Here is a 24,326-nt window from a genome sequence, read left to right as displayed (position 1 = left end):
AATATTGTTTTCCCCATTGCAACATTTAAATTAGCTATGTTCCTGAGGAAGACATGAGAGAATTTTAGGAAAGACTTCAATAGAACTTTTCTAGTCCTTCTTCCTTCCAGGTAAGTCAAAATTTAATAATGGAAATGTAATATGTATTAAGGAAACAAACCAGTTTGTCCCTGAAACTATCCTTTTGTAGTTTAAAAGTTGCAGGAGTCTAATTGTAGTATCCCAATTTAAAAAATATCTTGAGGGAACGTAATTAGGCCATTTAAAATATAGTTACTTAAGTTTAATTCTACTTAGAATTTAATTAGTTTTATTGGAAACACCTTCATGCAGCTTCTATCTTTGACTTCTATAGTGTTTTGGTCTTAACCAGGATCGCTCTTGTTTGGTGCCTAAGAGATTACTTATTGAATTAATCTATCTCCATGTCCTTAATAATTTAAAACTTAAGCAAAAATTCAAGGTACTTCAGTGTACCTGTGAGAATTTTAAAATAATTTAGTTGTGTGATTGATTTATTTGGGGGGGCCATGAGAAAGAGAAAAATGCGTTGTGTTTATATGTTTGTTTGCAGTTTGAGACATTAGTGACAGTTGATTTGTGTCTTTTCAGAATTCCTCTAGGCTATTTTTGTGTCAATGCAGTATGTCAGCAACATATTATTGACACAGCCTAACACTTAGTGCCTAAGATACTAAATAATGAAAAATTTCAGTCACTAGTAATTAACTTAAGCATTGTCTTTGTTTCAACTCAGTATTTATATTTGTGTCTATTCCTTGATAGCTTGATGAACTTTCCTGAGTTTTGCTCATATTTGATATGCTACTAAAAGAGCATCAGAGTTCATTTTTAAGAATTTTGTTTGTTTAGCTTTCTGAATAAAGCAAATTGATGACCAGTTCTTAAAGATGGGTTGTTTCCTAGAGAATTCCAATGATATTAGCCATAAGCATACAGATTGAGTGAAATGATTGGATTAAATGAGTTAGATTATGATGCAAACCAGTGAGGTGGTCGTCGTCGTCGTCCCCGTCCCCGTCCCCCCCCCCCCCCCCCCCCCGCTTAACGAACTTTGTAAATGAGATTAAGAGAAAGGAATAATCTTTATTGAATTTCTTTGTAAAAGCATTCTGTTGATACATTATTTATGTATTGAAATGGCTCCACTTTCTTTCAGTGTCTTATATGAAAACAGTTAAAATTATAATGAAGAAAAAGGTAATGCAACACAAGTTTAAGGTTGAGAAGGGAAAATTAATAGGGTTTGATTAGACAGCTTGATACATATAGACTTTATTTGATCAGAGTTAGAAATATTACTTGTTCATCATATAAGTTATTTTTATTTTAGAAGTATATTTCTTTAAGCTTAGTCTTCATATGAGTAATATAGGGGACTTTGTTAAAGGAAAAATACCATACTTCTGCTATTGACAAATTTTAAATTAGTAAAACTCATTTGATTAAAATTCTGATACTACTATAAAACAAAACAGATTTGTACATTAGATAAAATTCAAAACCAACAAAATTCAAACAGCATCAATCTATAGAAAAATAATTTCTGTATTAAAATTAGTGTTCAAGGTAGGAATTTGTTTTAATTGCTGTGGTACAGTGTCTTTGAGTATTATTGTGTCTCATGTGACTTAAGTTTCCTCCTCATTAGTGTGAAAACTTAATTCAGATACTGTTTACCCATCACTTGGTTATATGCTTTTGTTCACACATTAAAGTTGCTGCTTTTTTTGTGTCAAGATAATGAGGAAACTAAGTTAGTAATGGCATCAATGTGATGGTGAAGGAAAGGGTGGACCCCGACATCACTTAGTAGTGCACACTTAGGCTTCTTATTCTGACCATTCAGTGTAGCTTATTATTAGTATTTTTAGTTGAGGATGGTAAACATTTTGAAGTATCTGGCCTAACAGTTCTTTAATTTTCATTTTCTTTAGTAGTATAATATAGTGGTTAAGTGCATTGGCTTTGGACTCAGGTAGATCTGGACCCTGACATTAGGTCTTTTGCTTATTGGTTATTTAGACTTTGGACAGATTACTTCATCTCTCTGAGTGGATTTTCTCATCTGTGAGATGAGGATGATGACAGCAATTCTAATGAGAAAAGCATTGTTAAATATTAAATTACCTACCATATAAAATCCTTGCGCATGTTACAGGTGTTTAATAAATGTTAGCTAATTATGTCGTTAAAATCCAATAAATGAGGGAGATGGTAGTAGATTTATTAAAAGGCAAAAAAAAAAGGAATTTCTAAGTGATAGTTGAAAAAATAAATTAAGAATTGATTGAATCAGAAAATACGTGGGGCCAGCCCTGCTGCCCTAGTGGTTAAAGTTCGATGCTCTCACCACTTTGTTGGCCCAGGTTTGCTTCCCGATTGTGGAACCATACCACCTCTCTGTCACTTGCCATGCTATGGTGGCAGCTCACATAGAAGAACTAGAAGGACTTACAACTAGGATATACAGCTATGCTCTCAGGCTTTGGGGAGGAGGAAAACAAAAAAAAAAAAAGGAAGATTGGCAACAGGTGTTAGCTAAGGGCAAATCTTTCCCTGCAACAAAACCGAAAAACCCCACATTTAAAAATAAATAAAGTATATATATATATAGAAGGCAACTATATGGAGAGTGTAGTGAAAGAAAAGGAGGAATTGAGATGTCAGCTCTGAATTATGCATGTGGCCAATTTCCTTTGTATTGTATATAGCAATATTTTAATTCTGATCTTCCAAAGAATTGAGCTACTCCTCCACCACTGACTTTGTATTTAAGGACTAAAACTAATTATTTTATTCATAGATACTGAGAGAGCATGAATAACAAGATAATAAAGGGATATTTAAAATCACTTATTGTCAGATTCCACTTGTTTGTGAGGAAAGAGGGAAATAATGATATAAAAAATCCAGAACTCATACTTACCTTCAGATGTTTTGAACTTAAATTTGAAGAATTCCTGCTTATATGAGCTTGAGGTAATAAAGCACATGTAAGTTGAAGGACGTCACTGAGGTCACTTACTTTCTAATTCTTTTATATGTGTTTATATCTTTCATCAGTACATAAATTTTCTCTTTAAAAGAATAAGCAATTTGAGTCTTTTTTCATATAGTTTACCAATTAAGAAAGTCAGTGGAGAAAGTGTAGAAGGAGACATTGGATACTGTTGGAATCCAACAGCTTCAACAATTAGCTTGGAATGTTTGTGTCAGGAGAATTTGTAGAGATACTTTATGAATAGATGAACTAGTTTATAAGTAATATAGAATGGATGTAAGTGACATAAATTTAGTTTTGGCTATCACCCTTTTCTTTGCTTATATGTAGTTAACTACCATTAAGAACACTTGTTCTTAAATGGGCAGGTTTATGTAGTAAATTCAGCATAGTTATACATGACATAGGTTAGTTTTTATGTTTCTTTCTTTTACAATTTGTCTCGTCTTCCTTACTCTTGTGGGTCAACCTAAAATTCTCAAAAAAAGACACCTTTAATTTGAAATATGATTAGAAGCAAATCATAGTGGAGATAGTGTATGACTCTTCTGAACCTTTTTTCTAGTATTTATTTTAAAGAAAGCATTTCACAGTAACTCTGAAACAGGAGCTATTTTCCATTTTATAGTAAGGTTGGAGCAAGTATTCAGATTTTGTAAATCTGGTACAAAAGCACATGTTCTTAATCTCTGCACTATAATATTTGAATATGAATACTTAATAAATATATTGACACTATGTCTGCTTCTCTTCTCTCCTAATCTCTATCATGTTCCTTTAGGCACTTTTATCATCTTTTACTTTGCTACCTACTCTTCTATGATTGATTTCTCATGCTTTACCTTTCTTCTTTATAGGGTATTCTATTATTCTTTGCACTGAAAGCCTCTGAGGTAACAGCCAGAATATTACTAGGTGTCCAGGAATCCAGTTTTAGAAAAGGTGAACTTTGTAGTCAGAGACTATATTGAGGCTTAAAGATAAATGTACCTGCCTGCTTATCTACTCTCCTTCTCTTCTGCCTTCTAGGTTTTTTGTTTGTTTAAGTTTTATTGAGGTCATAATAGCTTATAACGTGAAATTTCAGTTGTACGTTATTATTTGTCCGTCACCATATAAATGTACCCCTTCACCCCTTGTGCCCACTCCCCAACCCATTCTCCTCTGGTAATTGCTAAACTGTTCTCTTTGTCCATATGTTAGTTCATATTCCACATACGAATGAAATCATACAGTGTTTGTCTTTGTCTGGTTTATTTTGCTTAACATAATACCCTCAAGGTCTATCCATGTTGTTGTGAATGGGACAGTTTTGTCTTTTTTTACGGCTAAGTAGTATTCCCTCAGCAAATATACACATATATTGTATGTATACGCACACGCACACATACATACCACATCATCTTTATCCAATCATCAGTCGATGGTCGCTTGGGTTGCTTCCACTTCTTGGCTATAGTGAATAATGCTGCAGTGAACATGGGGGTGCATAAATCTCTTTGACTTGTTGATTTCAAGTTCTTTGGATAATAATAGTGGGATAGCTGGGTCGTACGATATTTCTATTTTTAGTTTTTTGAGAAATCTCCATACTGTTTTCCATAGTGGTCGCACCAGTTTGTGTTCCCACCAGCAGTGTATGAGGGTTCCCTTTTCTCCACATGCTCTCCAACATTTGCTATTTTTTGTCTTGGTGATTATAGCCATTCTAATGGGTGTAAGATGATATCTAAGTGTAGTTTTGATTTGCATTTGCCTGATGATTAGCCATGTTGAACATCTCTTCATGTGCCTATGCTCCATCTGTATATCTTCTTTGGAGAATTATGTGTTCATATCCTCTGCCCATTTTTTGATTGGGTTGTTTATTTTTTTGTTGTTGAGTTGTATGAGTGCTTGCTATATTTTGGTGATAATCCCTTTGTCCAATAAATGGTTTGCAAATATTTTCTCCCAGTTGGTGGGTTGTCTTTTCGTTTTGTTCCTGGTTTCCTTTGCCTTGCAGAAGCTCTTTAGTCTGATGAAATCTCACTTGTTTTTTCTTTTGTTTCCCTTGTCTGAGTAGACATGGTATTTGAAAAGATCCTTGTAAGACTGATGTCAAAGAGTGTACTTCCTATATTTCTTCTGGGAGTTTTATAGTTTCAGGTCTTACCTTCAAATCTTTGATCTGTTTTGTGTTAAGTTTTATGTACGGCAAAAGACAGTGGTCTACTTTCATTCTTTTTCATGTGGCGGTCCAGTTTTCCTAGCACCATTTATTGAAGAGACTTTCTCCATTGTATGTTCTTAGCTTCCTTGTTGGAGATTAACTGTCTGTAGATGGGTGATTTTATTTCTGGGCTTTCAATTCTGTTGAATTGATCTGGGTGTCTGTTTTTATACCAGTACCATGCTGTTTTGATTAACATAGCTTTGTAGTATATTTTGAAGCCAGGGATTGTGATGCCTCCAGCTTTGCTCTTTTTTCTCAGAATTGCGTTAGCTATTTGGGGTCTTGGATTGCCCCATATGAAATTTAGGATTCTTCTATTTCCGTGAAGAATGTCATTGGGATTCTGATTGAAATTGCTTTGAATGTGTGGATTGCTTTAGGTAGTATGGACCTTCTAATTATATTTAGTCTTCCAATCCATGTTCTTGGAATACTTTTCCATTTCTTTATGTCATCATCAATTTCTTTCAATAAGACATTATCTTCATTGTATAGGTCTTTCACCTCCTTGGTTAAATTTATTCCTAGATATTTTATTCTTTTTGTTGCAGTTGTACATGGGATTGTATTCTTTAGTTCTCTGTTTATTATTAGAATATAGAAATGCAACTGATTTTTGTAAGTTGATTTTGTACCCTGCAACTTTGCTGTAGTTGTCGATTATTTCTAATAGTTTTTCAGTGGATTTGTGGATGTTAAACCTTCCCTGCATCCCTGGTATAAATCCCACTTGATCATGGTGTATGATCTTTTTAATGTATTGTTCTATTCGGTTTGCCAAAATTTGTTGAGGATTTTTGCATGTATGTTCATCAGGAGTATTGCCCTGTAATTTTCCTTCTTTGTGTTGTCCTTCTCTGGCTTTGGGATCAGGATGATGTTGGCCTTGTAGAATGAGCTGGGAAGTGTTCTGTCTTCAGTTTTTTGGAATAGTTTGAGAAGGATAGGTATTAAATCTTCTTTGAATATTTGGTAGAATTCTCCATTGAGGCCATCTGGTCCTGGACTTTTATATTTGGGGAGGTTTTTGGTTACTGTTTCAGTCTCTTTACTGGTGATTGGTCTATTCAGATTCTCTATTTCTTCTTGATTCAGTTTTGGGAGGTTGTTTGAGTCTAAGAATTTACCCATTTCTTGTAGCTTGTCTCCAATTTATTGTCATATAGTTTTTCATAGTATTCTTAGAATCCTTTGGATTTCTTTGGTATCTGTTGTAATTTCTGCTCTTTCATTTCTAATTTTATTTGAGCCTTCTCTTTTTCTTAGTGAGTCTGGCTAAGGGTTGTCAGTTTTGTTTATCAAGGAACCAATTGTTTCTTTCATTGATCCTTTCTAGTGTTTTTTCTTTTTGTTTCAATTTGATTTATTTCTGCTCTGATTTTTTTTTTGGTGGAAGATTAGCCATGAGCTAATTACTGGCAGTCCTCCTCATTTTGCTGAGGAAGCCTAGCCATGAGCTAACATCCGTGCCCATCTTCCTCTGCTTTATATGTGGGATGCCTACCAGAGCATGGCATGCCAAGCAGTGCCATGTCTGCACCCGGGATCCAAACTGGCAAACCCCAGGCCACTGAAGAGGAACGTGCGAACTTAAATTGCTGCACCACCGGGCTGGCCCCTCTGCTCTAATTTTTATTGTTTCCCTCCTTCTGCTGAGTTTGGGCTTTGTTTGTTCTTCTTTTTCTAATTCTTTTAGGTGTAGTTTTAGATAGCTTATTTGGTATTTTTCTTGTTTGTTAAGATGGGCCTGTATAGCTATGAATTTCCCTCTTAAGACCGCTTTTGCTGCATCCCATATGAATTGGTAATGGTGTGTTTTCATTTTCATTTGTCTCCAGATATTTTTTGATTTCTCTTTTTATTTCTTTGGTGATCCATTGGTAGTTTAGTAGTATGTTTAGTTTTCACATATTTGTCACTTTCCCAGCTTTTTTCTTGTAGTTGATTTCTAGTTTCATAGCATTATGGTTGGAAAAGATGCTTGATATGATTTCCATGTTCTTAAATTTATTGAGACTTACCTTGTTCCCCAACATGTGGTCTGTCCTTGAGAGTGTTCCATGTGCACTTGAGAAGAATGTGTATTTTGCTATTTTTGGGTGGTGTGTTCTGTATATATCTATTAAGTCCATGTGGTCTATTTTTTTGATTAAATCCAGTATTTCCTTGTTGACTTTCTGTCTGGGTGATCTGTTGATGTGAATGGGGTGTTAAGGTCTCCTACTATTACTGTGTTGTTGTTAATATCTCGTTTTAGGTTTGTTAATAGTTGTTTTCTGTACTTTAGTGCTCCTTTGTTGGTTGCATATATATTTATAGGTGTGATGTCTTCTTGGTGGAGAGTCCCTTTGATCATTATATACTGCCCCTCTTTGTCTCTCATTACATGTTTTATCTTGAAAATTCTACTTTGTCTGATAAAAGTATGGCAACACCTGCTTTCTTTTGTTTGCCATTAGCTTAAAGTATCTGTCTCTGTTCTGATTATTTGTTTAGTGGTTACCATGAGATTTGTATAAACGTCTCCTAGATAGCCCATTTTCTGAGAGGCTCTTATTTCCTTAGACTGAGCCTATTCCATCCCTTACATCTTCCCCATCTAAGTTGTTATTGTCTCAACTTATTCCATCTTCTGTTGTGAGTTTGTGGTTAAAGTGACGAGTATATTTATTTTCGATCTTTTCCTTCCCTTTATCTAAATGTTATAATTGTTTGCTAACCTGTTCTGATGTATAACTACAATTTTCTGATTTTGTCTACCTATTTATCTCCTGTCTCAAGGCTTTGTAACCCCTTTCTTTTTTTTTCAGGTACGAGGGCCTTCTTGAGCATTTCTTTTGGGCGGGGGGTCCTTGTGGTGATGAACTCTCTGAGCTTTTGTTTATCTGGCAAAGTTTTTATTTTTCCTCATATTTGAAGGATATTTTCACTGGATAGAGTCTTCTTTGTTGAAACATTTTGTCTTTCATAGTTCTGAATATATCATTCCATTCTCTTCTATCCTGTAAGGTTTCTGCTGAGAAATTGACTGAAACCCTGATAGGGGTTCTTTATTAAGTTGTTTCTTCTGCCTTGCTGCCCGTAGTAATTTTTTCTTTGTCATTGACTTTTGCCAGCTTTACTACTATATGTCTTGGAGAACATCTTTTTACAATGATAGTATTAGGAGTGCCGTTGGCTTCTTTTACTTATATTTCCAGCTCCTTCCCCAGGTTTGGAAAGTTTTCAGTTGTTATTTCTTTTAACAAGCTTTCTGCTCCATTCTCCATCCTCTTATCCCTCTGGAATACCTGTAATCCTTATGTTGCATTTCCTAATTGAGTAGGATGTTTCTCTGGGAATTTCTTCATTTCGTTTTGAGTCTTAGTTCTCTCATTCCATCTGAAGCATTTCTATATTTCTGTCCTCAAGACTGCTAATTCTCTCCTCCATAATATCAGCTCTGTTATTCTGGGAGACCAGATTTGTCTTTATCTCAGACATTGCGCTTTTCATCTCCAACATTTCTGTTTGGTTTTTCTTTATAGTCTCAATCTCTTTTGTGAAGAGTTCCCCCTGTTCATTTATTTTGTTCCTAATTTCATTGAACTGTGTATCTGTATTTTCTTATGACTCGTTGAGTTTTTTAATGATAGCTATTTTGAATTCTCTGTCATTTAGATTATAAATTTCTGTGCCTTCAGAATTGATTTCTCAGTGCTTATCATTTTCCCTCTGGTTTGGACTATTTATATATTTCTTCATACTCTATGATGGCATGGATTTATGCCTCCGCATAGTGATAGTGTGTGGTCACAGATTCCACCTGCTGTCACTGGGTGGAGGTCAAGAGCTGTGTGTTGTGAACCTGCCATGATCACCAGCTTGCTCGCTTAGAACTGCTGCTTTTCTAAGGTATGCTTGGGCACTCTGGCTGACCAGCTGAGCTGAAGTGCTGAGCAGGAGGAGGGGTGCTTTCTTTTCCCTGTGCAATCCCGGGGGCATTTTCACTCTGCCCTCACTATCTACTCTCCTGGTGTGCTGGCTTAATGAAAACTCCTCTACCCTTTAATGGCTTAGCCACCTCTGTGTGGGGCTTTCCCACAGGCTGTGAGGGAACTTGGGAGAGCGAAGGTGCTCCCAAAGAGAGCCTTCCCTCCCCCCTCTTTTCTCAGAGCTGCACCTGATCCTCTCCCCTGGGTCACTGCTGTTGGGGGAGGGAGAGGAGATCTCCTACCTGCTCCTCTTCCTCCACGGGGTCCAGCACCTCCACCATCAGACGTATGGCTGCGTGGGTCTCTCAGACGTGTTTTGTGTTGTGTGAATGTCCTCTGTTGGTTTATGAATGTCCTTTTTGTTCTATTTTAGGGGGAGAGTCTAAAGGAAGAGCTCAGTCCACCATGATGCTGATCCCACTCCTCTGCCTTCTGGTTTTGATCAGTGATTGCTTATGTACAAAAAATATTCTTCCTTCTTGTACCTTTAGCCTTCCATGTAGGATCATTTTCCTTCTGCCTAAAATACCTTGTTCATGATTTACCTTAGCAAGGATTTATCCTTGGTGATTGATTTTTGTCTGAAAAGTTTCATTTTTGCCTTCTGCCATATCTAGCATTTCCAAGTCCCAGTCTGTAATCCAAGAGTCTACAGGGCAGATTAGCCACCCCTTCAGCTGAGTTCCTTTGTGCATCTTCTAAATTGATGTGTTTTCCTTTACTTCGTAATGTGGGTTGAGATTACTCCTTGCTGATGAACCTTTTCCTGTTCTTTGTTGTTGTATTTGTTTTTCTTCATTATAGTAATTTTAATATAAGTATCTAGAAGGGAAAGAAGATAGATTAATTTGTTTAGTTGGCCATATTGAATTGGAAGTCTTCATCAGTCATGTTTGAACATGTTTAATTGTGTACTGATAGAGTTGCCCCCTGCTTCAACACTTGGATTCCTCTAAAATGAGACCTTGTATATCTTACTGCCTTTTGCATTTCCCAGCTCAGTCATTCCTCAGATCCCTGAGTTTCATTTAACTTAGAGTACCAAGCCATTCAGATTTTCTCTTATATTTTAATTTCAAGAATTGCTAATTTTAAGAATCTCTTTTCTTACTATTTTATTCATGCTGTCATTATCAGTTTACCAAAGCTAATAATTGCAAAATTTAAGTTGTTTAATTTATCTCTGGTGTCCTTCATTGACCTCTTGTTTGAGATCTTTAGTCTTAATTTTAATTTGTTGACTTCATTTTGTAAGTTCTTCAGAAAAGGTATATATTGGTGATAAAATTTCTGTGTCCATGTGTGCCTGAAGATGTCTTCTGCAGCCTTCATATTTTGGACCTCTTTAGGCAGCCAAGAAGTTAGAATGTTTGCCATAGTAGATTAACGTGTGTTTAAATTCTGGAAGGATGAACCATGTCTCATTTTGTTTTAGGTCCTTGTTCTTTTATCCTTCAGCATTATAATGAAGCATCATACCAACTGTATATTTTTAAGTGTTTGAAGCTTCAGATGAACTTTGAGAGTCCCTCCATGTCTAGGAGTCCTTGTTTAGTTTATTTTTTGAGATGATCCAGTAGGAAGTTTGGTTTGTTTGAGGCAGGGGCACCTTCACAGACATCTACATGACTCACAGTACCATGTCTTATTTAATACATAAAGCTAATTTTAATTTAGACTTTCTGAGATTTTTCTTTTTGAATTGATTATTTTATTCCAAACTCTCCAACTATGAAACTGATGCTTTCAGAAATTTTCTTAGGGAAGGGGAGGACATACTTCATTGCAATAATTGTGAACATGTTCGTGTGTAACACCTGTTTGATTACAGATACACTGATTAAACTCTAGGAGTTTGTCTTCATACTTTAGCCACTGCAGTAGTCTTGAGAAAAGCTTTCTATTAGCAACTTTATTTTCTCGTATTGTCTTCAGAAGCCAGGATTGAGTTGGTTGCCCTGTAATTTGCATAATGCCTTCAATGCAGTTAGATGGTCAGTAAATATTTGAATTGATATTGATATTGATATTGTGAAAATAGAATTCTCTTTTTCATTAGTCATAACTTAAGTAGAAATTTAGAAAAAGAGGTACTGTAGTTCCTTGCTTATTGGTAATAACTTTATAAGTGAAATAAAAAGAAGGAAAAGAAATTAGGGAAATTCTCCTTTCAAAATGGAGGAGAAGGAAATATAATGTACTTTATATTCCATGTCATAAGAGCTATTAGGACGAAATTTTCAGTTTTTAAAAACATTAATGAAAAATATTTTAAAGTGTGATTAATTTTGATTTGGTCATAGTTAATATTCTAGGCCACTGTCTAGTTGAATTCATCTGTATTACTTTACATTGCTCAGTTCTTTGCTATGATCTGTTTGATTATGTTTTAGTTTCATTTCTCAAGCAGGAAGTATAGTTCATACTTAGCTCGATTATTTTACCCAGGGAATGCCTATTTTTTAAATATAATCAAGGTTTGGAATATACTATTCTTTTAGTGGTTTAATTTTATGCCAAAATTTAAGCTGTGTGTAACTCTTGCTTGTGCTTTATTTGTGCAGAATATCCTCCGAATCCTAAATCTAGAGCTCCAAGGATGCTGGTCATTAAGAAAGGTAATACAAAAGACTTACAGCTATCTGGATTCCCAGTGGTAGGAAATCTTCAGTCACAGCCAGTTAAGAACGGGACTGGTCCAAGTGTTTATAAAGGCTTAGTCCCTAAACCTGCTGCTCCACCTACAAAAGTAAGTTATAAATTGTTAAAAATGCAAGTTTTAAATTGATATCAATTGAGTCACTTTGAGAAAAGAATGTTAAAAATTTTATACCAAAGTTTGGGGTTTTTGGTGGCGTGTTGACTTCTAAGTGGAACGAGTTTGTCCATTGTCATTAATTTTAATTGTCTTTTTAGTGGTGTGTCTGTTTGTCCTTGTATGTATTTTCTTGTTTTAGTAGTAGTAAGTGAAATCTATAAAATTTTTGTTTTCCTAGGTGCATCTATGATGTATTTGCTTAATGATAACATAATGCTGTTTCCTTTGTGTTCAGTTTTAGGTTTTTGAAACTCCTACTTGTGTTTTCTTGATATTAAGCAAAAGAAACCTAACTTTAGATTTATAAAACTTTGAAAATATAGCAGCATAGTCAGATGTTTTTATCTGAATACCAACCTTTGATTTTATTTGTGCAAAAAGACAGAAGAGAACCATGTAGGAATGATGAAAGTATAATATAAAAATAATTGTTTTTATGAGCCGCATGTAGTCATCTTTATTTTATAGTGTTCACTTTGTTTTTCACTCTTTGTATAATCTATTTTGGATATGCATTAGTATTTGTGTGTTTTTCTATAGCCTACACAATGGAAAAGCCAAACTAAAGAAAATAAAGTTGGGACTTCTTTCCCTCATGAGTCTACATATGGTGTTGGCAACTTTAATGCTTTTAAGTCAACTGCCAAGAATTTTAGTCCATCAACAACTTCTGTGAAAGAGGTATGACATTTAAAATTATTCACGAGGAATGCAGCACATTCTAATCATGATAATTAGTTAACAGTGAACAAAAGGCATAGATTCATTAAATTAATTCATTAAAATGAGATATTACAGTTCTTTCAGAAAACTCGAATCAGATACTTCCATCTGTTTGTTAACCATTTTTACACTTCAAATAGGAATGATTTTAAGATTTTTAATGAAAATTTCCAAATACCCTAAAATGTAGAGAAAATAATACAAACACCTGCATACCTGTCAACCAGAAAGAATAATCTTTAAGAAGTATGAAAATTGCCATTTTCTCATTTGTGATAGAATTATGTTATGCCATAAAATTGTACCTTGACTAAAAATGAGGATTTGTATTATGTAGTCTTCTTTGGGGGATGATGGACATGTTATTAGTGTTAACACTTGGGGGTAGAGAAGAGGAAGAAGAGAGAAAGGTGTAGATACTGTTATTTTACTGACTCCAAGTATCTGACAGCTAAAGTATTTTTCACATTTGACCAGCTTTCTGAAACTTCCAGACCAGGGAGTTCCCTGACCAGTTCAGAGTCAAAAGATGCTTGTGACCACAGTCATGCGTCACTTAAAGATGGGATGCTTTCAGAGAAATGTGTTGTTAGATGATTTGGTTGTCGTGTGAATGTCATAGAGCGTACTTACCTATATGGTATAGCCTACTACACACCCAGGCTCTGTGGGGCTAATCTTATGGGACCACTGTTGTATATACAGTCTGTCATTGACTGAAATGTCATAATGCAGCGTATGACTGTATATTGTTATAATTGAAATTGCTCTGGGTACTGTATTGAAACATTGTAGCCCCTCCATACACTAGTTCTCAATCATAGGATTTTAGAGCTATGGAGGAAGGACCAGCATTCTCAGCTGATGAATTGTGGCTTAGTTTCATTGTAGTCTGTGGACCTTATTACCAGCAGTTAAGCATTATGGTTTATTTCCATGGCTTAAAAATCTTTGACACAGAGTTCTAACATCCTATTTTCTGTTGTATTCCAATGTCGAAACAAAACACCCCAAACAAAAGGACTCTAGTACGTATGCCTTTCCCCCCTGCCTCCTGCCCTCCCACAAAAGTTTCCCATAGTGAAATCCTACCTGATAAACACTGTGTACACCTGTGTGTAAATAATTATAAAATAGGTCTCATTGGAACTGTTATTGGAACCTTAGAACTCTGTGGAACACAGTGTAAAACTCTGTTCTTCTTTGTATTATGGAAATGTTTAAACAATTTCAGGATTCATTTTATAAAATAGTATTTAAGCTTCTAATGTAGAATCACAGTTCTTAGTATTGTCAGACCATAATTGTTTCTAGGGTAAGAAAATTCTTCTGTTTACTCATTCAGTAAGATAGATAAAACATACAGGAATAGAGGAAAATAGACTTTAAAATCGTTTGTATTGTGAATAAAGATGAAATAGGAAGTTGTGGCAGTTTCGAACTTTATATTGACATTAGTTCTCTGTCTACATATTTATTAATATTTTTGAACTTTTTCTTAGTGTAATCGCTCAAATTCCTCTTCACCTGTTGATAAACTTAATCAGCAGCCCCGTCTAACCAAACTGACACGTATGCGCACTGATAAGAAGAGTGAATTTTTGAAGGCATTGAAAAGGGACAGAGTAGAAGAGGAACATGAAGATGAAAGCCATGCTGGCTCAGAGAAGGTAATTGAATGTGGAGTGTAACTCTTGGTTTGACATTAACATGTTATTGAACTATTCGGCAAATATCATTTAGGACCTTTGAATAAACTTTAATCAAATTTTCATCTCCCTGAAAGCAAGGCTCGCTAACTATTTGCATAAATAATGACTTCCTTTCTAAAGGAATTTTTCTTTAGATTTTTCTCATTCTGTAGTTGCTCTGCAAAAATTTAAAGAAACTCGTGTTCATATTATGTATGTTTTCTTTTGTTTTCCCCATCTTGCCTACCTTCATTCTTTTGGTTTTGCCTTTGTTGAATAGATGTGAATACGTAGAGTCAGAAAGCTATGGGTATCCTTCATATCTTGAGAGAATGTCACTTAAATTTAATGATTATTAAGTATTACATTTATGTGGAAATCTAACCAGGATCTATTAAAGTTTTTAACAACTGTTTTCTCTAACTTATTCTTTTTTTTTTTAACTCCCTAAATATCAGGATGATGACTCATTTAATTTGCATAACAGCAATAGTACTCACCAAGAAAGGGATATAAATCGAAACTTTGATGAAAATGAAATTCCACAAGAGAATGGCAATGCCTCGGTAATTTCCCAACAGATCATTCGGTCTTCAACCTTCCCACAAACTGATGTTCTTTCAAGTTCACTTGAGGCAGAACACAGGTTAGTATTTATTTTTACAGTTTTTTCTCTGTGTTTTCTACGTCCAGGATTTTGATGTTATTATAGAGATGTTATGATTTATTTCTTATTGAAATATAATTTCAATTTGATTGAAATAATATTCAGTTTTATTGAAATATAATTTATATATCATGAATTTCACGTGTTTTTTACATGTGCAATTCAGTGATTTTTTTGTATATTCAAAGTTGTGCAACTGTCATCACAATCTAATTTTAGAACATTTCCATCAACCCAGAAAGAAACCCCATGCTCACTTGCAGTTACTCCTCATTTTTACGCTCTGTACTAGGCAGCCACCAATCTACTTTGTATATCTATAGAGTTGCCTTTTCTGGATATTTTATATAAGTGGAATCATACAATATTTGGTCTTTTATGTCTGGCTTCTTTCACTTAGCATACTGTTTTCAAGGTTCATCCATGTTGTAAGCATTTCTTGCTCCGTCATTCCTTTTTATTGCCAAATAGTACACTGAATGGTTTTACCGCGTTTTGTTCATCAATTGATGGATACTACATTCTTTGTACTTTTTGAGTATTCTGGATAATGCTGCTACGAACATTCACATACAAGTTTTTGTATGGATATGTTTTGATTTCTTATGGGTAGATACCTAGGAGTGGAATTGCTGCGACATATGCTTAACATTTTGACAAACTGCCAAACTGTTTTCTAAAATGACTACCATTTTACGTTCTCATCAGCAATTTATGCAGGTTCTAATTTCTTCATATTCTTGTCAACACTTGCTACCATCTGTCTTTTATTATAGTCATTGTAATGGATATGAAGTGGTATTTTTTTGTGGTTTTTAACATGCATTTCCCTAATGACTAAGTATTAGTGTCTTTTCGTGTACTTATTTGTTATTTGTATATCTTCTTTGGAGAAATATCTGTTGAAATCTTTGCTCGTTTTTAAATTGCATTATTTAGTTTTAAGAGTTCTTTTATAAGAGCTATTTAGATTTAAGTCCGTTATATTTGCAGATTTTTTTTTTCCCCATTCGGTGAGTTCTTTTCAGTTTCTCAGTGGTGCCTTTTGAAACTCAGAAACTTAGTTTTGATGAAGTTATTTTATCAACTTTTTCCTTTTATTGCTTGTCAACATTTTTTGTGTGTTGTGAGGTAGAGGTCCAAATTCATCCTTTTCCAGGTGGATATCCATTTCTCCCAATATGTAGTTTATTTTGTTGTAAACTTTCAAGAGCACTTTCTGCTTCCATCATATAGTCTTAATATATTGTCTGAGAATTGAAAAGTATTCAAGTCTAGATTGGACTTTTGTATTTATTTTTCTTTGATTTTATGGTTAAGAACAGACGTTTTTGCAGAAAAGACTTCCTGTGGTTTTGAAATAGATCACATGGTTTAGCATCAGTACATGAAAGATTTGTGGACTTCTCAGTTCCTTTTGTGTGTGTGTGTTTGAATTAAGCACACTTTCACTGAAACTTAAGTTGTACAGAAATACACGGCAGCTGATTTAAGTCCAACCATGAAGGGAGAAATTGTGGCACCAAAACTTTTCCCTCCTCTGTCATACATACTAGGATTAGTTTAGATTACTAGTCAGTCTACAGTTTTCATTTTTCTATGCATATTTGCATATTTTTGCAGTCTTTCAACATCAGATAGAATTTTTAAATCTGTTAGTCTCAATTCCTTTCTAATAACTGAAATATTATAACTATTAATGCAATTAAAATTATTTTATGCACTTGTATTGTCACATATTACTCTATAAGTGCTTTGTATAAACTGAATTTTTTTCCACTAAAATTTTTTACACCCTCTAGGACCAGGCTCAGTTCGGGCTGGTGCTCATTAATAGCCCAATTGATTGACTTGACTTTTTGTTTGATTTAATGCCAGTTCTCCTGGAAGTTCCTTTAATTCCAGGACACTGGGGAACTGGGTTATACCCACTGTGGAATAACTTTTTATAATTTCAACTTTTGTTTCCATTAAGAATCAAAGCTCCATGAGGACAGAAATTTTGTCCATTTTGTTTACTGCTGTATTCTAGTGCCTGGAACGGTGCATGACACATCACTCACTATGTGCTTAAATTTGTTAAATGAGTGAATGATGTAGCAGTTCCTCCAGTATTTTTTTATCTGCTCTGTAAAACTGTACTTATTTTGAGGGAGTATTTCTTTTACCTCAAATTTCTAATATTCTAGTCTACATTTCTCCTACCCATGAGATTTATAACCTTTATTAAAGATCCCTTTAAGTCCTTGTCTTTCTGGCCCAATTCATACATTATTCTTTATATCTATGATCATTTTTGTTCCCCCTTACCAAATCATATCCTGCTTGCTCTTTTAGATCTAGCTGTAATTATTGTATTTGAAAATCTAGGCATTTGTTTTGATTTTGTAATCCTCTTACACTAACTTGGACTATCTTTTGCCTAAAATAATTTATTGGGCTGATGATAAATGTGAATGTCCATTTGATGAGAGTTAATTTAGCTGGATTAATATGAACCTAACTTAACTAGCTAATATCTATAAATTCACTTGTTTGGGCAAACAAACTACCTTTTTTTGTGCATTTAATATGAATGGATGAGTAACCACAGTTTTTATTCTCACTCACGTTGTGGATTTCCCCTGTACCTCGTAATATATTTTATGACTTGTGACCCTCAGATCTGTAGGCCGAGTAATGACTGCAAAGTGATACCATGTAAAAAATAAAAGTAAATGTTAATTCATTTTTTAAAAGATAAGCATAAATAGAAATTCCAGTGTTTTTTCCCATCATTCTATTAGATCATCTTGTATCCCCCAGTTTGAAGCCACTCTTCTCTAGTCTGGATATAATTTGTGAAACGATTTCCCTATTGATGAAGATTTAGCTGTTCCCCTACCCCATTTCTTTCTCCCTCTCTCTCACTCTCTCTCCCTCCCTTCCTCCATCTCTTAAAATAATGCTGGTGTGAGCATCCTTGTATTCATATCCTTGAACATTGGTATAAGTGTGCATAGAGTAGATTACTAGGAATGAAGTTGACTGGTCAAATGGCACACATATTTAAAATAATCACATGCTACACTGTTATCACCCAAAAATGTTCTGCTAATTTCCAATCTTACCAATAGTCGTTTAAGTATTTGTAGTCAGTTGGTAGAAAGGAAGAAAGCCTGTGCACAGAAAAGAAGTATACAAACAAACCAGATATTCTAATGATAATAGAAGATGAGTTCTCTTATAGGAAGATACAGCATAGGCAATAAAAGATTATTATTTACCTATAGAATCTATTAAGGTTATAGTGAGAAAGTTGACACTTAATACGTTTTTGTTTTCATATTTCTGTTCAGTATTTTGTAGTAAAAGAAAGTTGAACCACACTTATTAGAAAATACTCTTATAACCCCTAATACCCCTAATGAATATTTTAACTATTTGATTGTTATTTTTTAATCTGCATGCATATAGTTAGTGTAAGAAGCATTTTGGTGGTTTCTTTGATTTATGAAGACTCGTGGAAGAGAGACTTTAGTTCCATACTTTGATAGAGTTTGGTTCTCTGGTGACTACTAACAGGAGAAAATAGAATGGGATTCAGGAACTAAGCCAAATAGAACTGGAAGAAAACATCCTAAATTAGCATGAACTCTGTGGGGGAAGGCATGCTGCATAAAGAGATACCAATGATGACTACTTGAACGAATATTTCATAATATACATCTTTGTTTTGTTTTGTAACTTATTTTAACCCAAGATGCTGTAGATTATTTTGTGTAAATATTGCATATGCTGTGAAAAGATCCTGAGTCAGTAAAAGGAGGAAGTAAAGGTGCTGCTAATTTGGAACCATTTTAATTTAAATTTCTTATCTTGAATTTTCTTGACTCTTTAGTACAATGCATGTTTGTAAGTGCTCCAAAGACATACGTTAATGGAGTTTTTTGAGGTCACGAAGTAATGGCTTCTTTTAGATTTCAGGTTTTATTTCTCTCTGAAAATGGAGTGATACTTTCACATGGCTTCAGATTTTCTATAAACTATGTGATTCTGAAGTTATGTACATATTAAGTACTCATATTGGTTGAATTTAACAAATCTGGTATCAGTAATACAGTTCTCAAGGATGACAGTTCTTTTGTTCAAATATGCAAACTAAAAATCTGAAATGATCAGGCACATATATTATTCTTAGTTTTATTGTCAAATTTTAATATATCATTATAAGGTACTGAGGGTAGTTTCAACGTCAGAAGGATAGTTGTTACCTTAATATTTAGGCACCAAATGAATTAGTAGAAATGAATGCCAGAGAAATTCAAGGGTGTTTAGGGGTAAGAGAGCATTATGGCTTGAGTACCAGTCAGAAAGTTTTAATTGGGACATAAATTAAATCTTAAAGGGTGAGACATTGATATGCAAGGGTACCGGGTAGTCATTTTGGAAGAAGTTGGGGTGTGAAGGGATGTTTAAAGTTGAATACATACCTAGTTTGTTTAGGGGCAGTGAATGGAATATCTTGATAGGAGTGTAGAGTCCTTAATGAAATTAGAGATGACGCTGAAAAGACAGGGCCTTAGAGATCTCTTCATACTTACTCAACGCTTCAGATGAAGAAATGGGGAGGTGAAGAAATTGACCTGTGTCATATATGTGGTTTGTGATGGAGTAGGAATTATGACCCAGGTCTTCTAGTTCTAATCCTATGGTTTTTCTAATGTAAGGAATTTGAATTTGTGCTTATGGTGTTAAAGTTAAGCAGTTTGCTCTTTAGGAAGTGGGAAACCATTGAAAATACTTGGCAGAGAGTGGTAATTGTAGAAGTGGTATCAGGATGATTTGGTAATCATTTGAAAGAGAATGGGAGGAAATGCTAATGAAAAAGCTAAGCGCAGATCACTGTTACAATATATTGCTAATTGTAGGGAAAAGAGAAATACGCAGAGTATTTGTGGGGGTCTTTTGGTGGGTGGTTTTTGGGGTTTTCTTTTTTTTTTTTTTTTTTTGAGGAAGGTTGGCCCTGAGCTAACATCTGTTGCCAATCTTCCTTCGTTTTTTTCCTCCCCCAAACCCTAATACGTTGTTGTGTATCCTACTTATAAGTCATTCTAGTTCTTCCATGTGGGATGCTGCCACAGCATGGCTTGATGAGCAGTGTGTAGGTCTACCCACAGGATCCAAACTGGGAAACCCTAGGCCGCCGAAGTGGAGCACACAAACTTAACCACTCGGCCATGGGGCTGGCCCCAGAGTATTTGTTTTGAAAGTATTCCAGAAACAATTAACTTTTATAACCTCTGGAGAGAAGGAAAAGAGGAGAATGGACAGTTAGGAATATTTGTGTTTTATAACATTTGAAATAATTTGTTCCATCTGCATTATTGTTTAGTTAAGATTCAGTTTTTAAAAGTGAAACAGGTGTAATTAAGGATCTAGCAAAAGCAGTTAGATTGTTTCACCAATCTAGATCTATAGACTCTGGACTATGTGGCATTGGAAATAGAAATGCCATTCCACAGGGAGGCTGTCTAGGTTAAAGAGTGAAGACAGTGCATTGGAAAAGAAAAATTAAATGATTGAAGGGAATGAGAAAGAGAGTAATTAGCAATGACTGTGACATTTTAGTCTAGAGACAGCAGAGTTTGGTGTAACATATACTAACTTGGGAGGTGGAAAACCAGAATTCTGTTTCCTTCTTTGCCATCAAGTAGTCAAGTTATTTTACCTTTGATTCTTCATCTGTAAAATATGATTAGAGTGTTAAATTTTATTCACAGTCTCTGAGCACTGATATTCTATGAGATTGTTTGAAAAAGGTATAAAAGTCTACAGAGGAACAATTTGTGACAGGCTCAAATTGAAAATAGGTGTAAATGATTAAGTGTAAATAGGAATAGGGGCTGGCCCTGTGGCCGAGTGGTTAAGTTCGTGCGCTCCGCTGCAAGCGGCCCAGTGTTTCGTTGGTTCGAATCCTGAGTGCGGACATGGCACTGCTCATCACACCACGCTGAGGCAGCGTCCCACATGCCACAACTAGAAGGACCCACAACCAAGAATATACAACTATGTACTGGGGGGCTTTGGGGAGAAAAAGGAAAAAAATAAAATCTTTTAAAAAAAAAAAGTGTAAATAGGAATTATAGTTACTTAAGGGATGTAATTTTTTTTTTTTAAAGTACAGCCAGACTAGTACAAGATATGTGGCCATATAAGAAGCAGAAACTGAAGTTATTGAGTCAAATGCAACAACTATAGCTACAGTGTTCACGTTTGCCCACCTAGAGAAAAGTGGTTGGATCGGATCCCTGTTAATCTTTTTAAGCTCTATTTTTCTAAGATGGAGGTTTGTTCTTTAAAAATTGGAAGGAAAAGAGAATAACCATATTAGTCATTTTACTTGCTTAGTTCCTGGTTGAGAACTTTTTGAAAAGTCGTCTTTTTGTTGTAGAACATATGTGTCTTTCAAATTGAATTGTGTGTTGAGGATGATGACTGGCATGCCAGTAAGAAGTGTTATCAATAGATAAATAAATTATAAAATGCAAGATAGGGTAAGATAGCCCAACCTTTTCTTTGCAAAGTAAAGACCTAATAAGTAGCTAAGACTATGATAGATTGTGGTGGCATTAAAGAAAATGGGGAGGAGTATTGCTTGTACTTTTAGTACAACAATTTGGCAAATTTTCTTCAGTTTCTAGCCTAGAGAACCTCTGACACCAGAGGTAAAGCAACTAAGTAGTTCATTCTGATCTTATTATCTAAGACAGTTTATTAAGCTTAATCTTACCTGTTTTTTCATTTTCAGAAAGATATTCAAAGCATAAACTCAGAAATCCTTTTTTATGTATTTTGGAGGACTTTGTGTAATGGATTATGTTTTCTTGCACACAGTAAAAATGGAATTATCCCACTTGGATGAAGCTCTAAATTAAATTTATTAATTTACTCCCTTCTTTTCAGATTGTTAAAGGAAATGGGCTGGCAAGAAGACAGCGAAAATGATGAAACATGTGCTCCCTTAACTGAGGATGAAATGAGAGAATTCCAAGTTATTAGTGAACAGGTAAGAAGACCTGAATCATACAAGTTTACTTTATATTGCCCTTCCTCAATCAGAACAGCATGGTATAACTAAGCATTGTCAGGGAGGGGTTTACACAGTTTATAGAAATTTATTAGATATCACACTATAGGTCAGAATTGCCTTTGTTTTAAACAGGTCTGCAGTGATGACTTCTTTAAATGTATGGGTGTTTAGTGCTTAGGAATTAGTGTGAACAATATGTCTGTGATTTGTCATTTTCCAGGCTTTTTTTTTTTTTTTTTTTAAATAGCTTGGTTATAAGAAATAGAAAGCGTCATTAGATCCCCAAATACCTTCATCTTTTATCCTTTTCCTTGCACAAGAATACGTCATATTCCAAAACATCTTGTTTTATGCCTCCCTAGTTTCCTTTTTGAAAGAGTATTAGGAAATGTTTGATAGAATGTCAGGAAGTTGAGATATTTTTCCAAATCCATTATAATTTTTTTAAATAGTTCTGGTCATGCAGAAGTGATTTTCTACTTGGAGATGTTATAATTGATATTGTAATCTTAAAAACACCTCTTAAATGTTTTGAATGAAATCTTTGAGGAAATTAGGTTGACTTCATAATAAAATGGACTTGATCATCCTAATTTTAAATTCTTTAAGGGTGGATTTAAGATATTGATTTTTTTCCACAGCAGTTTAAAAATCTGTCACAAAATAAGAAAATTTACCTTCTTAACCGTTTTTAAGTGTGCGGTTCCGTGACGCTAAGTACGTTCAGATTGTTGTGCAGCCATTAGCACTGTCCACCTCCAGAGCTCTTTTCATTTTGTAAAATTGAAACTGTGTGCCCATTAAACCATAACTCTTCATTCTCCACTCCCCCGCATCCTTTGAAATCGCCGGTCTGCTTTCTGTCTCTCTGAATTTGACTCTAGGTACCTCATAGAGGTTATATCATGCTGTATTTGTCCCTGTATTTGTCCTTTTGACTGGCTTATTTAACTTAGCGTAATGTCCTCAGGACTCATCTATGTAGCATGTATCAGAATTTCTTTCCTTTTCAAGGCTGAGCAATATTCTATTTAATGTATATACCACATTTTGTTTACCTGTTCATCCGTTGATAAGACACTTGGGTTGCTTCCACTTTTAGCTGTTGTGAATAATGCTTCTCTGAACATGGGTGTACAAATATCTTGAGTCCGTATTTTCAATTCTTTTGGATGTATACCTGGAAGTGGACTTGCTGGATCATATGGTCACCTATTTTTAACTTTTTGAGGAACAGCCATACTGTTTTTCTGTACTAGCTACACTATTTTACATTCTCACCAGTGGTGCTTGAGAGTTCAAAATTTTTTTTTATAATATCCATTGCAATGAGTGTGAGCTGGGATCTCATAGTGGTTTTGATTTGCATTTTCCTCTTAATAGTGATGTCGAGCATCTTTTCATGTGCTTATTGGCCATTTGTATATCTTCTTTGGAGAAATGTCTATTCAAGTCCTTTGCCTATTTTTCAATTGGATTATTTGAGTTCTGGTACTACTTTATATATTCTGGATATGAACCTCTTATCACATGTGTGATGTGCAAATATTTTCTCCTATTCTGTAGTTTTCCTTTTCACTCTGTTGATTGTGTCCTTTGATGCATAGAGGTTTTAAATTTTGGTATAGTCCAATTTATCTATTTTTTTGCCTCTGCTATTGTCATCATAACCAAGAAATCATTGCCAAATCTAATGTCATGAAGCTTTCCCCCTGTTTTTTCCTAAGTGTTTTCTAGTTTTAGTTCTTACATTTAGGTCTTTGATCCATTTTGAGTTAATTTTTGTACATGGTGTAAGGCAAGGGTCCAACTTCATTCTTTTGCATGTGGATATCCCTTTCTCCCAATACTGTTTGTTGAAAGACTATCTTTTCTCCATTGAGTGGTATTGGCACCCTTGTCAAAAATCTTTGGATTATATTTCCAAGGGTTTATTTTTAGGCTTTCTGCTCTATTGGTCTTTATGTCTATTTTTTTGTTTTTTGTTTTTGCTGAGTAAGATTAGCCATGAGCTAACATCTGTGCCACTCTTCCTCTATTTTATATATGGGTTGCTGCCACAGCATGGCTGATGAGTGGTATAGGTCCATGCCTGGGATCCGAGCCCATGAACCTGGGCCACCAAAGTGCAGCGTGCCAAA

General features: G+C 34.8%; 1 protein-coding gene across 4 annotated transcripts in view; it reads left to right on the top strand.

The window, feature by feature from the left end:
- The window catches only part of GPBP1 (GC-rich promoter binding protein 1), a 95,207-nt gene that overhangs the window by 65,625 nt on the left and 5,256 nt on the right, over positions 1–24,326 (top strand). For all 4 annotated transcript variants that reach the window (XM_014860377.3, XM_014860375.3, XM_070519641.1 and 1 more), the window contains 5 exons: positions 11,779–11,963; positions 12,573–12,713; positions 14,258–14,425; positions 14,905–15,092; positions 22,059–22,161. In XM_014860377.3, the coding sequence (XP_014715863.1) occupies positions 11,779–11,963; positions 12,573–12,713; positions 14,258–14,425; positions 14,905–15,092; positions 22,059–22,161 (785 nt within the window). The remainder of the gene's footprint in view (positions 1–11,778; positions 11,964–12,572; positions 12,714–14,257; positions 14,426–14,904; positions 15,093–22,058; positions 22,162–24,326) is intronic.

The sequence above is a fragment of the Equus asinus genome, chromosome 10, assembly GCF_041296235.1.
Source record: "Equus asinus isolate D_3611 breed Donkey chromosome 10, EquAss-T2T_v2, whole genome shotgun sequence".
Classification (NCBI taxonomy): Eukaryota; Metazoa; Chordata; class Mammalia; order Perissodactyla; family Equidae; genus Equus; species Equus asinus.
This window is presented reverse-complemented; position numbering and strand designations above follow the sequence as displayed.